The sequence below is a fragment of the Mastomys coucha genome, chromosome X (assembly GCF_008632895.1).
Source record: "Mastomys coucha isolate ucsf_1 chromosome X, UCSF_Mcou_1, whole genome shotgun sequence".
NCBI classification, from domain to species: domain Eukaryota; kingdom Metazoa; phylum Chordata; class Mammalia; order Rodentia; family Muridae; genus Mastomys; species Mastomys coucha.
In genome coordinates, this window is record NC_045030.1 from 153066449 (window position 1) to 153079960 (window position 13512).

Consider the following 13512-nt stretch of genomic DNA (forward strand, 5'->3'; position numbering starts at 1 on the left):
GAGATCCACCTGCCTCTGCCTCCCAAGTGCTGGGATTAAAGGCGTGCGCCACCACCGCCCGGCTAACACCAGACTTTTAACATGGGTTCTGGAGATTCTATCTCAGCTTTTCATGCTTATACAGCACGTACTCTTACTCACTGAGCTATTGCCTCAGCCCAAATATCAAGATTACTAAAATTAGATCTATTGATTGATTATATGGAAGTCAGAGTACAACTTTCTAGAGTTTCTTGGTTCTTTCCTTTACTTTGTGTGTCCTAGGAATTGAACTCAGGTCACTTAACAAGTTCTTTTACCCAGTGAGCCATCTTTCTGGCCCCAAGAGCCAGATCTTGAATGACTTTGGTAAAAGTCCACCTAGATGAAAGTCAGCAAACATTTACTATTAAAGGTCAGATATTTCAGGCTTTATTTCTGTAACAACTTCTTAACTCTGAAAGTAGAACATCAAACCAGCCATACAAAATACACATGAATGTATTTGTGTTATAATGAAATTTTATTTACAACCTAGAGTGGTGTGCTGACCTAAAATGATAGTCATTAATGTTTTGAATTTTATTGGTTATTTTCTTTATTTATGTCTCAAATGTTATCCCCTTTCCTAGTTTTCCCTCTGGAAATCCCCTATCCCATTCCCTCTTTGCCTTTGCTTCTATGAGGGTGCTTCTCCACCCACTCACCCTCTCCTGCCTCACCACCCTAGCATCCCCCTATACTGGATCATTGAGCCTCCACAGGACCAAAGGCCTCCCCTCCCATTGATGCCAGATAAGGCCATCCACTGCTACTAGAGCCATGGGTCCCTCCAAGTGTACTCTTTGGTTGGTTGTTTAGTCCCTGGGAGCTCTGGGGAATCTGGTTGGTTGATATTGTTGTTCTTCCTATAGGGTTGCAAACCCCTTCAGCTTCTTCAGTCCTTGCCCTAACTTCTCCATTGGGGTGTCCATGCTCAGTCTGATGGTTGGCTGTGAGTATCCACATCTGCATTGGTCAGGCTCTGGGAGAGTCTCTCAGGGGACAGCTATATATGGCTCCTGGATCTAAGAGGGAGAAAGGAGGGGGAGGGAAAAAGGGGGACCCGGTTCAGATATGGGAGAAGATGGGGCAGAAGTACAGAGGGTCAGGGATTTGAAAGGATGTGTGTAGCAGTGGGGGAGGGAGAACTAGGGGTAGCTGGTAGTCATTATTATTATTTTTTTTTTTGAGACAGGGTTGCTCTGTATAGTCTTGGCTGTCCTGGAACTCACTCTGTAGACCAGGCTGGCCTCGAACTCAGAAATCCACCTGCCTCTACCTCCCAAGTGCTGGGATTAAAGGCATGCACCACCACCGCCCGGCAGTAGTCATTATTTTTATCTGTCATTTAGTTCTTATCCTCCCCCTCCCTCTACCCCCTCTTTGGTCAGGAATTAAAAAGTTTGAGGAACCTGAAGAGTACAAATGTATTTAAATTATCTTTTGAGTTTAGTGTAATTATGAGCATGGTGATGGTTTGTGGATGTAGTTTTGCTAAACCTTTGTTGAGAAGAATAGAAATTAGAGCTTTTGAAGTAGGGCATGTGTTTGGTTGAGGCTTGACATAGTTGACAAGTAAAAAGAAGCCATAATTTAGAGCTATATGATGGTATCCACATATCAGTCGTTCTCTTGATGTTCACATGGAATGGCTCCAGTTGTAGAAGGTAACCTTACTATGCTAGGCATTATTGCACTTTATAGAGCTAGGTGTTTCTTTAACAAATATAAGAAGGAAATTACACAAATTCAGACAATGGTGTTTGTCAGATGTTGTGTTGTGGTTATATGGCATTATTATAGTTTATTACCAAAGATAAAGAAGTACCTCAAAATTTCAACCTATAAATACTTTCTTTCCTTTCTATGTCCCCACAGGAAATAAAGAAAGATATGAAGAAAGACCTTCTCTCTAACAAAGCTCCAGAGAAGCCCATGCATGATGTATCCAGTGGAAACTCTTTGCTTTCTTCTGAAACCATTTTAAGAACCAATAAACGAGGTATGGCAAAGTGGGAGACCTTTCTCCCTACACATGGGTACATCTAGAAACCCTTGTATGCATAATGTCAAATTGAGCATTACCAAAAAACTGAGAAATTTCTTTCTGGTTTTCAGTATAAATTTTGTACGTGCACACACACACACACACACACACACACACACACACACACACACACAAGTATAGTAAAAAGAGTTAAAATTTTTTTTTTCAGAAGAAAGTTAAACAAACTTGTAAATGCTTTTGCTAAGGGTTAGCTTCAACCTTTATAGCTATTTGTATGGATGAAAAGGGAGTCCACAGAATGATAAGATACAGGCTGATCTGAGTGTGTTCATCCATACCCTCCTTTGAATTATAGCTCTTTTAGCATCTGTCTCTTTAACTGTATGGTGCCCTAAACACAGACTCTGCCTCCATGTATTTATAAGGAGGGATGGATGTTCAAAGAAATAGGTATTATATTATCTAACCCCTAAATCTTTATCAGTCTTGTTTTCCCCTTTGAAACTGCTTTGTTCACCAACTGCCCTGATAATAACTATTTTTTGAATGCTGTGAGAGAGAATCTAAGATTTAAGAGAGGACTCTACTCAGTTCTGGACTGTTCCTGACCTTGGGGCGGCAAGGGCCCACAGTGAGTTGAGCATGTTCATAGAAGGTTAGACTTCAGCTGCCCTCTTTTCCTGGGCTTATTACATCCTTAAAAAGGAATTGAGAGCTCTTCAAAACCAGCAGGAAGAAATGTATTAGCAAAGGGTTCCATTAACAAGGGAAAAAAATGCAAGTTTACATAACCACAAGGAAGAACAGCTAATCTTTCATAAAATTTAGACAGCATGAGAATTTGTCCAATAAACTACCCATTGATCCTAGAGCTGGTAACATTGGCTTTGTGTCTCTCTCCCTTCCTGGCTCTTCCGCTGCCCCCTCCAGCTGCTCTAGTTCCATTTCCTATTTTGAATTATTCACATGAAATATTGGCTAGATGCCCAAGTTGGTTAGCAACTATAGGGCTTTCTTTCTTCCCCTTCTTTTAAATCTCATTGTATCAAAGTTGGGGTTTTCCCATTTTAAGAATTTAGCTTATGTTACTATGAAACTATAGTCTTCCCAATGTGCCTCCTGAATTCTTTTTAAGAATATTTTTTATGACACAGTCTCACATACTATGTCTTAAACAATCTGACTGGTCTTAAACTTAGCCCAGCCTAGTCCTGAACACCCCCTTTCCTCAACTTCCAAAGTGCTGGTATGACACCATGCATAGCCTGAGCTAACAAGCTCAGCTCTCCACTCCTGCATATAAATTCCCAAAGCTCAGAGGAGACTTTGACTATGGACTGAAGAGCTGGAGTCTTGTGCCATCTGTGAGCTGTCCCCTTCATATGGCTCTTCTCAAAATCAGTGGGTCCAGCAATTCCATGCAGAGTGACTACTAAGTCAGGCTTTTTCTGGTCACCTCTGGTATTTTATCAAGACAATATGAGACTTAGCATAATTAATTTCATAAGATAAAGAAATTATTAAGGCAAAGAATGAAGGTAATTATCTGCTTGGCTTCAGTGAAATTACCTCAACTAAAGAATAGAACTTTTCAGATAATTGTTTCTTTAGAACCGAAACTCTGGCCTTTAAGTTCCCCAAATGGAATCTCTTGTTCACCAGAAAAAAAATGAATTCCAAGGGGTGGTTTATTTGACTTTTTAAAGCCTTCTACCTTAGCCCTACAGCTAGTTTAAGACGAAACTTTTATAGTTGGGGCTTTTATGTGCTAAATGCCAATAACTGTAAGACCTGAACAGGCAAAGGCATCCTGTAGCTAGGAAGCTCATAACAGCTCATCTCCATTCTGTTCCAGGCTTCACACTGACCTCTGGGCTCACCTGGGCCAAACATCAGTTCCCAGCTGAAGGGAGGCATTGTGTACCAGGATGGGTGCTGTTTGGTCCTCCCCCACCCCATCAAGACTAACACTATTTTGCTCCTCCTTATAATAAACAGTGTGTGTGGTGGAGACTGATTGGCCTTGTCAGGCCAGATAAATAGTTCATTGTACTGATCTTAAAAGCTATGTTTCTTTCCCACCCAAAATCAATGAAAAACAAAAACAAAAACAAAATGCCCCCCACCCCCAAAACAAAGATCTGAGGTTCAATCTGTTAGGGGTCATTCTCATTCCTCCTGAACTTCTAAGTTTTTCAAGTTTTTGGACTTAAGTTATTGAAGTCCACCCCTCCCCTTTTGTTTCCAGCAAGTTTTGTTCTTAAAACCTTTAGGATGCTTCAGTCTGTCAGTATCTTCATTGCTATGACTAAAAGAGGAACTCTTCCTTAGGGTTTGATATAGTCTGTTTTGATTTGCTAATGTGTGGGATCTTTCCTCAGGTATATGATCTACCTTGTAATCCCACCTTGGACCCTGTGAGAATTCAGCAGAAAACACAAATTCCTTTTGACTTAGCTAAAGATGGGAGGGCTCTTTTCTTTCTATGAGCCTGGTCATTTGATTCAGGCCTGGAATTGGTTTAATGAGGAAAGAGGTCATTCTAATCTGGTTCTGACTCTGAACTTGAACCCTGTCACTGGGGCCTGAGCTTGAGGCAGACTTAGCTGAAGTTTACCCAGCTGTATCCAGCTGTTACAATATTTTGTGATATTCCTCATTTTGTGGCAATTGCAGACAGACTGGTTTTAGGACCTGACAATCTGGAGTAAGCTTGCCTTCCCCTGAACAATGGCAGAAGAACTCAGAGTCTAAGGGAGACTCTTCATAACCCCGAGAAAGGATAGGAGCACGGAGGATGAGTAGTAGGACATGGCTAACATTAGTTGTGACATTTGCAGTTACTAAGGCTGATCTTTGGAGTGACAGGGATGACTCCTTGGGTTTATTGTTTGAGAAGAAGGGAGATACAACTAGAGTTCAGAGAGAAAGTCAACAATGCCAACTGGCTTGGCAGCCATCAGCTGCCCATTTGAGCCTCTAGAATATTAGGTAGGTAAACCCTGTTTCCACCTCAGGTCACAGGGAACAGAACCTTTGGCCCAGATATGACTTCTTAGTTTGTAATCTTTTACAAAAAAGATTATTTTGTAATCTTTCTTTCATTAAGCCCATATAGAAGAAGGATGGGCCCTCCCAAAATAGAACATGAATAGATAAAGGAAATGTTCTTGTTTTTATTGTTGTTGTTGTTGTTGTTGTAGGTTTTTTCAGTGTTCAAAACATGAGTTGAGAAGCAAACTTGGACAAAAAGGAAGTTTTAACAGTTACAAGCAAATATGTTCTCAAAGATGAGCAGTTGGTTTTTAACATCTGAATGCTCTTTTCTACTTGAATCCAAAACAAAATAAAAATCATTTGGTTTCATCTGCAGAAGGAACTCCTGACCAACTTTCTTCATGTGACTAATTATATATCCGAGCTGTAGTCTATACTTTACTGACCTAGGTGAAGAGCAGATTTATGCCAGGGTTCTGGCTTCTATTATTAGCAGGCCAGGCAGGGAAGCTGTGTCTTAGCATTCCCCTCATTTCTGCCTGTGATTTTGGACATTGTTCCTTTAAAAAAAATTTTTGATGAACACCAGTGAACACTCTATAGCATGTGGTTATTGCATGCCAGCTATGCACCCCATCTAGTGCCTAGAGCTTGTACAAAGACTAGAAAACCAGCAGGCAGCCCTGCCTGCAAGCACTTCAGGCTATATGCCACATGGGAAACGTTGAGAAAGCACTGTCCATTCCTTATATCTTTTTAAAGGACAATGTGGGGGTATATCTCTTATTTACTTTTGTCATTCTTAATGTGAAGCCACTCCGTGGGTTTCTGGTTGGCTTTATGTGTCCTTGTTTCTATTTCCAGTTTATCATGAATTCAGTGTTTGGTAAGTGTCTATTGTATTTTGTGCATTTCTTATTCTTTGCTACTACTACTGTTATTGTTATGCTCTTCTGATACAAAATGTATTTTATAATCATCTTTTTAAGCCGCTCTGCTACTTTGGCATCTGCCTTCTGAAAGATAAACTGCTTCTTACCATCTTTATTTAAAGTTATGCATTTGCACTTTAGTACCCTTTCTGGAGATAAATACTCAAGGATCTGAGAGTTTTAAAGATGTTACTGGTAACAGGTCTAGTTCTGATGCTGTGAGGTGAGATCATCTGTCTCACATGAGATTCTAGAGATGATGAGGGGGAGGGTTGCTCCCTGTACTGATATGTAGCTCTGACTTTATAGAACATTGCTCTGTGTTGTGATATATCTAATTCTCCTGACCAATCAGACTCAAAGCCTTCCTTGATGGAAGGACCAATAAATGCTCTGCCTCTGGTGACACACTATTGCTTTAAAGATCCGCATGGAAACCTTCAGAGTTCATTTTGCATGTGGATGGGTGATACTTGCATGCCCTTCACATTAATATGGGTCTCACGCTTGCCACATAGAAGTGCTCTCCATTTGAAACTACTACCTGTAGCTATCCAAAGAATTTAACTAATGTGTAGCCTTCTTCTCCTTGTTGAATCAGCAAGGGTCATTTTGGTCCCTAAACAGATCTGGCCTAGTGACCACTCTCTTGTGTCACTTTTCCTGAAATGGAAATGTATTTTTTTTTAAGGCTTCCATATCGTCACCATTTATCTTGGCTGCCTGGGATACTACACCAATGGACCAACTGTCCCTTGGACTGCTTCATGAGAATGTGGGGGAGGGGAGAGCACATGCATATGTGTGGAGATATGCACATGCTAGCATGGAAAGCACATCATGGCTCAGAGGCTCAATGGCATGGAAAATAGTTTTTGAGACAATGTCTCCTCATGTCACCCAGGCTTACCTCAGATTCACCAGCAATTCCCTTGTTTCAGTCAGAGTGCTGAATGCTTGGATTCCAAGCATGCACCACCATGCCTGGCTGTGCATCTTGAAGGCCTTGGGCTCTTTGTTGAAAATAATCTGTAAACAAAGGATACAACAAATGTTTGGGGATTTAGCTCAGTGGTAGAGTGCTTAATGTTGGTCTCTGTCCTTCTCTTTGGGGAAAACAAAAAACACAAAGCAAAACCAGACTAACTCATTTGGCTTCCTGGCGATCTGTTATTTAAGGTCTATGCAAAACCTTTGGTTTTGCTGGTAGAAACGAGGAGGCTTTTTTCCTTTCAAATGTGAATTTCCCTGTGGCTAACTAGGTATCTGAAAATATGGCATTTGTGTCAGCTTCTCCTTGATCCATTTAAAATCCCATGTCGATCTCAACAGGAGAGCTAACTTTTATGGACTGACAGGGGAAGAGTTAACAGAAGGCATTAGTGTTGTGTGGAAGGTATTGGTTATCACCAGAGCTGATCTTTCATAAGAAAAATGAGAAGCTGGAAGTGAGGGAGTAGGAAAGAGAGTCAGTTCATAACATGCACACCTGCATATATATCTGTGTATGCATCTGCACTTCTTCTAGAGGCCTCCATTCTGAGACCTTGTACCTAATAGCCCTGGCCCTATCTCTAGGATGTTTTGATGGGAGCCTGTGTGAGGTTGATGGTTTAGAATGTGTTATTCTTGCTCATTCATTAGTGAGTAGTCCTGCCAGTCCAGCCTAAGGATACAACTGTGGAAAGGGAAAGAAAGCAGCTGCTCTTGGAGGGTTGTAGCTATTGCACATCTGTGCTGTGCTCTCTGTCTCTCTGTCTCTCTCTCTGTCTCTCTCTCTCTGTCTCTGTCTCTCTCTCTCTCTCTCTCTGTGTGTGTGTGTGTGTGTGTGTGTGTGTAAGTCATTGACAAAATTGGTATTTAGAATTGTTCTTCTATTATATATACCCCTTTAATCCCTGTGTCCTGTCCCCAAGGCATTAACACTACATAGAGTAACAAATATCCCACCACACTCATGCTGGATTTCCACCCAAGTCAGTTCTTAATGGACACTTGATGTGGGTTTGAAGTAGTGGCACCACCTGGTGGCTTTCTGAGGAAGCTTCTCCTTTTGCTCACCTTTGAGGCTGCCTTTGGCTCCCCAGACCCTGTCTTCTCATTTCATCCACCTCAGATACACAGCTTCTCGTTGTAGGCAAACATTCCCTTCAGCCCTCTGCTTTCTTGTCTAAGATTTGCTAATTGTACTCAGAATCTGTTTCATGATCTAAACTGAAAACTTAAGGGTTCTCTGGAAAGTCATCCGTGTTGGATGGTGTTTTGCTGGGGCAAACCTGTGAAGGAGTGTTGTCCTGAAGTGGACACAGGGGAAAGGCTAAGGCAGACTCATGAAGGAATGTTTCACTGAAGCAGAACCTCATCCAACACAACTGACTTTCCAGAGAACCCTTAAGTTTTCACTTCAGTGATCCTTGTTCTACCTGTGATTCCTCTAGTAACTAAGAATTATATATAGCCAGAATCTCAGATTCTCAGCACTTGGGAGGCAGAGGCAGGCGATCAATCATTCTCTCTCTCTCTCTCTCTCTCTCTCTCTCTCTCTCTCTCTCTCTCTCTCTCTCTCTCTCTCTCTGTGTGTGTGTGTGTGTGTGTATGTGTGTGCGTGTGTGTGTGTGTGTGTGTGTATGTGTGTGTGTCCTAGTCAGGATTCTTAATAAATTCTGTTGGTTTTTATGTTTTGGAACAAGATCTCACAATGTATTCCAAGCTGGCCTGGAATTTACTGTGCATTCCAGGCTGGCTTCAAACTTATGACAATCCTCTTCCCTCAGCCTCCTGAGTGCAGGCATTACAGGCATGAGCTATCATACCCAGCTCTTTTTGATAACTATTAAAAAACAGAGACACCTATAGGCATGAGTTTAGATGCAGATATTAATTTAGACCAAACACAGCTTCATGCTGAAATTCCTGCAGGTGAGCCAAAGCTGCCGCCTTATGGCTCTGAGTACTCTTAATTACTTCTTCACATCTTGTTGAACCTGTGTTTCCTCCAAGGAGCAATATTTTTTATTACTCATGTTGTTTTCAGTTGCCAGCAAGTGATGGAAAGGGAAAGGCCAGCTGTCTTTGCTGGCTTCATGTTGGTTTGTAAATTCCGTGTACAGCCTCTTCTTGCCTGGTTCGAATCATCCCTAGTTTGTGTGTTAGGGACCATGATTATTTTGATAAGTAAAATTGGCTGGTTTTAAATATCATGATTTTTTTGTTGTTTGGATTTTGTTTAGTTGGTTTTGTTTTTGTTGATAAAATTGCTGATGCACCTTATTTCAGCTCTACCTGTGGGTTAGTCTGGGAACTTCATGACCACGTACAACTTAGTTACTGTGGGAAAATTCATTTAGAGTTACCAAACTTCTGCAGGAAGCACAGCAGACATCTAAATTCCTGTTTGATTTTTCATACTTCTGGCAATGAGGCCTTAACTTGGGAAAGTCATTAGAGATTGTCAGCTCCTCTGCAACAAGAGTAAACTTCAGCTGTACCCAGCAACATAGACTCTGGCATAATCCAATCAGAACATCGTGCTCTGCAGGCAGGGCTGCCTTGCATTATATTGTAAACATTAGTTTGTCCAAATAAGCTGTGTTAGGGCTGGAAGTATGGCTCAGTCAGTGAAGTGCATGAGGACCAGAGCACCCATAGTGGTCAATACCTGTAATTCCAGTGCTAGAGGCAGAAGGATTTCAGGGGCTAGCTGGCCAGTCCGTCTACATAAATCAGTGAGCTTCAGGGTCAGTGAAAGATGCTGCATCAAAAAGCAAGATGGAGCTGAGTATGGTTGCACCTGCCTTTAACCCTAACACTTCTGAGGTAGAAGCAGGTGAGTTTGTATTAGTTTGAGGCTCATTTGATTCATATAGTGAATTCTAAGCCAGCCAGGGATGCATAGTAAGACCCTGTTTCAATCAACCAACCAAGGTGGACTAGTGATAGAGGATAATCCTTTATGTTGACCTCTAGTCTCTATATACATGGGCACTGTCTATGCACTGCACATTTGCATGCACACACAAGCACAGAGCATCTGTATCGTAAAATGTAGTACTGTTGTGTGTTTCCATGTGGTAGGAAGGCAACCTTGCACCAAGTATGGCATATTCAGACAGAAACCAGGCTAGCATTTCCAATGTGTGTTGTAGAGAGTTTCAACCCTAGGAAATGCTTCACACAAGAGGCATGAGATGAGACAGATGCGCAGTGAGGGGAGGAAATTACCTGTCTGATGGTATTTCAGCTGTACTACCGACATCCTCTTAGGGACTGACAAACACATTAACATATTGCGTCCTCCCTGATGCCCTGTGGTATCTGTGACTGGTTCACTCTAGCTAGCACACCCCTGTGAGATGTGCTAGGCTTCCACAGCAAGGCACAGAGTTTGCTAATCATCTCTAAACCAAGACCCAGGGGATTTTAAGTCAGAGTGGAAAGGAGAGAAGTGGCTGACAGCACTTCTAAAGCTGGTGGCCATGAAACTGGAGTTAGATGTCATTTGGAGAGGATAGTCTTTGAATCTGAAACGAGGAGCTCAGTGTTTATGTTTTGCAAGTGACAAGCCGAAAGGAATCTCTCCCTAGTCCCTCAGTAGTTTGTTGGGTCACGTGTGCTGCCATTACTGTTGCCATCAGAAAGAGTAAGAGAGCAGTCAGTAGCTTCCCCTGTGTGATCCTGTGCACGAGAAGGAACATGTGTGTGGGTGGAGTGGGATGAGACTGGCTGGCATGGTCCATTTATGATTCTAGCCCTGCATAAATCCAGCAGCAGCAGGGCCTTGTGGCAGAGTGACTGTCAGAAGACCCCACACGCCCAATCCTGTGGCCTTGTGGCAGAGTGACTGTCAGAAGACCCCACACGCCCAATCCTGTGGCCTTGTGGCAGAGTGACTGGCAGAAGACCCCACACTCCCAATCCTGTGGCCTTGTGGCAGAGTGACTGGCAGAAGACCCCACACACCCAATCCTGTGGCCTTGTGGCAGAGTGACTGTCAGAAGACCCCACACGCCCAATCCTGTGGCATGGGCACTTTCTGTGAAACTTGAATTCTGTTTACTAATTTTTCCCGTGATTAAAACAAAGCTACTCCTCTTGGTTAATTCCATGGGCAATTCTGAGTTTTGAAAATAAGGGCAAAGGATAGGTGTTGAGCCTTCCTTGAGGAAAGTTCAGTCAGTAATGCTTTGCAAACACAAGGACCTGGTTTCAATCCCCAGAACCCATGTAAAGCAGCTTGGTATAGTGGCATGAATTTCTAATGCCAGTGCTGGGAAAACAGGTAGGTAGAACCCTGGGTTTGTTGGCCAGCCAGCCTAGTCTACATAAAAAGTTTCTGATCAGTGAGCATTCCAGGCCTGTCTTAAAAACAAGGTAGCTGGTACCAAGGAATATGCTTCTGATTATCCTCTGGTCTTCATATACTTGAACTCCACATGAACTCAAACAAACATACACATACACACACACACACACGTACACACACACACACACACATACATACACCCACTCACAAAGGCACACACACAGAGACAGAGAGACAGAGGGAATGAGAATATGAATGGGTAGTAGTTAGGGAGAGGCCATGAAATCAGGTAGACTCACTCAGTAGATATAGTAGGAGTAACTACTAAACATGATAAATTGCTCGTAAGACCTCCAGCTTGTTAGGAAGACATTAGAGATTTGTGGAAAAGAGTAATAGAGTGTTGTCCACAAAGCAGCCAACAATGATCAGATGCACATCGAGTTCTCTTTAGGATGGACCAGATGCTAGGCTGTGGAAGAAATCTCAGTAAACTTGAAAAAATTCACATCATACCAAGCATGTTGTCTGACCACAATAGAGTTAAATTGTAAATCAACAACAGAAGGAAATTGGGAAAATTCACAAATCTATGAAAATTAAACAGCATATTTCTGAATAACCCATGAGTCAAAGAATTAACAAATTCCAAAATACTTGAAAATGAATGAAACAAAAATAAGATAAAAGTGAATTTCCTGAAGATTAGCATTGTTAATATCTATATTTAAGAAGGAATCTTGAATAAGTAACCTAACTTTTTACTTTAAAGAACGTGGAAGGCCAGGCATGGTGGTGCCTGCCTTTGTTCCCAGCACTTGGGAGGCAGAGGCCTGAGGATCTCTGTGAGTTCAAAGCTAGCCTGGTCTACAGAGTGAGTTCCAGGACAACCAGGGCTACATAAAGAAACCCTGTCTCAAAAAGAAAAAAGAAAAAAAAAAACAATGAGGAAAGAAAATTAAAATGAACAGGCAGAAAGATGAACAAAGACTAGTGGAAAGAAATGAAATAGAGAATAGAAAAACAACATAGAAATTAATCATACAGAGGTTGGTTCTTAGCTGGATGTGGTGCCTCATAGCCGTAATCTTTGCACTTAGTAGGTAGAGTCAGGCAGATGAGGAATTCAAGGTTATCCTGGGCTACATAGAGAATTTGAGTTTAAGGCCACCTGGGCTATATCTTGTCTCAAACAAAATAAAAAAGAACAAAACCTACAGTAAGAGGAAGTTCTGTGAACTAGTTGACACAATTGATGAATGTTTAATTATAGTGATCAAGAAAGAAGTTCTAAATCCCCACATGAGAAATTAAAGAGGACATACCTGTCAATCTTAAGAGACATTAAAAAGGATTGTAAGGGACTATTATCAACAACTGGTACATTATTGATGGAATTTTAAAGTGGAATAACCAGTTTGGAAAAATAGTGTGGATCACAGTGATCCTGCCCTTGCCTCCTGGGTGCAGTTTAATTTGCATAGATTTTAAACTTCTAACTTCTATGTAATCCCAAAATTGATGCCCAGGCAAAACGAGAAGATACATATTCATACACACATACATACATACATACATACATACATACATAATACATACATACATACATTGTACTTGATTATTCCTAGCAGCATTATTCATAATTATCCCCAAGGAGAAACAACACAGATGTTCAGCAGCTGATGCATAAATGAATGAACAAACTTTGGTACTAAAACATGGATGAACCTCCAAAAGCTGATGCTGAGTGAAGGAAACCACACACACATACAACATCACACATTATTTGATTCCATTTATGTGAACTGCCTAGAATAAACAAATTCCTAGAGACAGAAAGTTGATTAATATCAGCCTAGACCCTGGGGATGAGAATGAGGACACCTGCTAATGAACATGAGGTTTCATTTGGGGATGATGGAAATGTTCCAAAATTAGATTGTTGGGTTGGCGCTATCATTCTGTGAATATATAAAGCCCATTTAATTATATACTTGAAAAGGATGAATTTTATGTTACATAAATTATATCTCAATGAAGCTGTTAAAAATGGAAATCAGCACATGAAGCGGTGTTACAGTGCAGCTCCTTGGTGGTGCCTGGCTGTCTATCTAGCTGCCTGTTTTCTTTTCTGGGCTTCTATGTCCCATCCCCCAGCTGAGGGCTGTGATATGCCATTTCTTTTATTTAAGTCTTTAAAATAATATATTTCTCAGTGAGGCTATATATATATATATATATATATATATATA

General features: G+C 41.4%; 1 protein-coding gene across 1 annotated transcript in view; it reads left to right on the top strand.

The window, feature by feature from the left end:
• Sh3kbp1 (SH3 domain containing kinase binding protein 1) overlaps window positions 1–13512 on the top strand; it is a 359863-nt gene that overhangs the window by 129321 nt on the left and 217030 nt on the right. Inside the window, 1 exon segment of the mRNA XM_031370222.1 lies at window positions 1900–2023. Coding sequence (XP_031226082.1) covers window positions 1900–2023 — 124 coding nt within the window.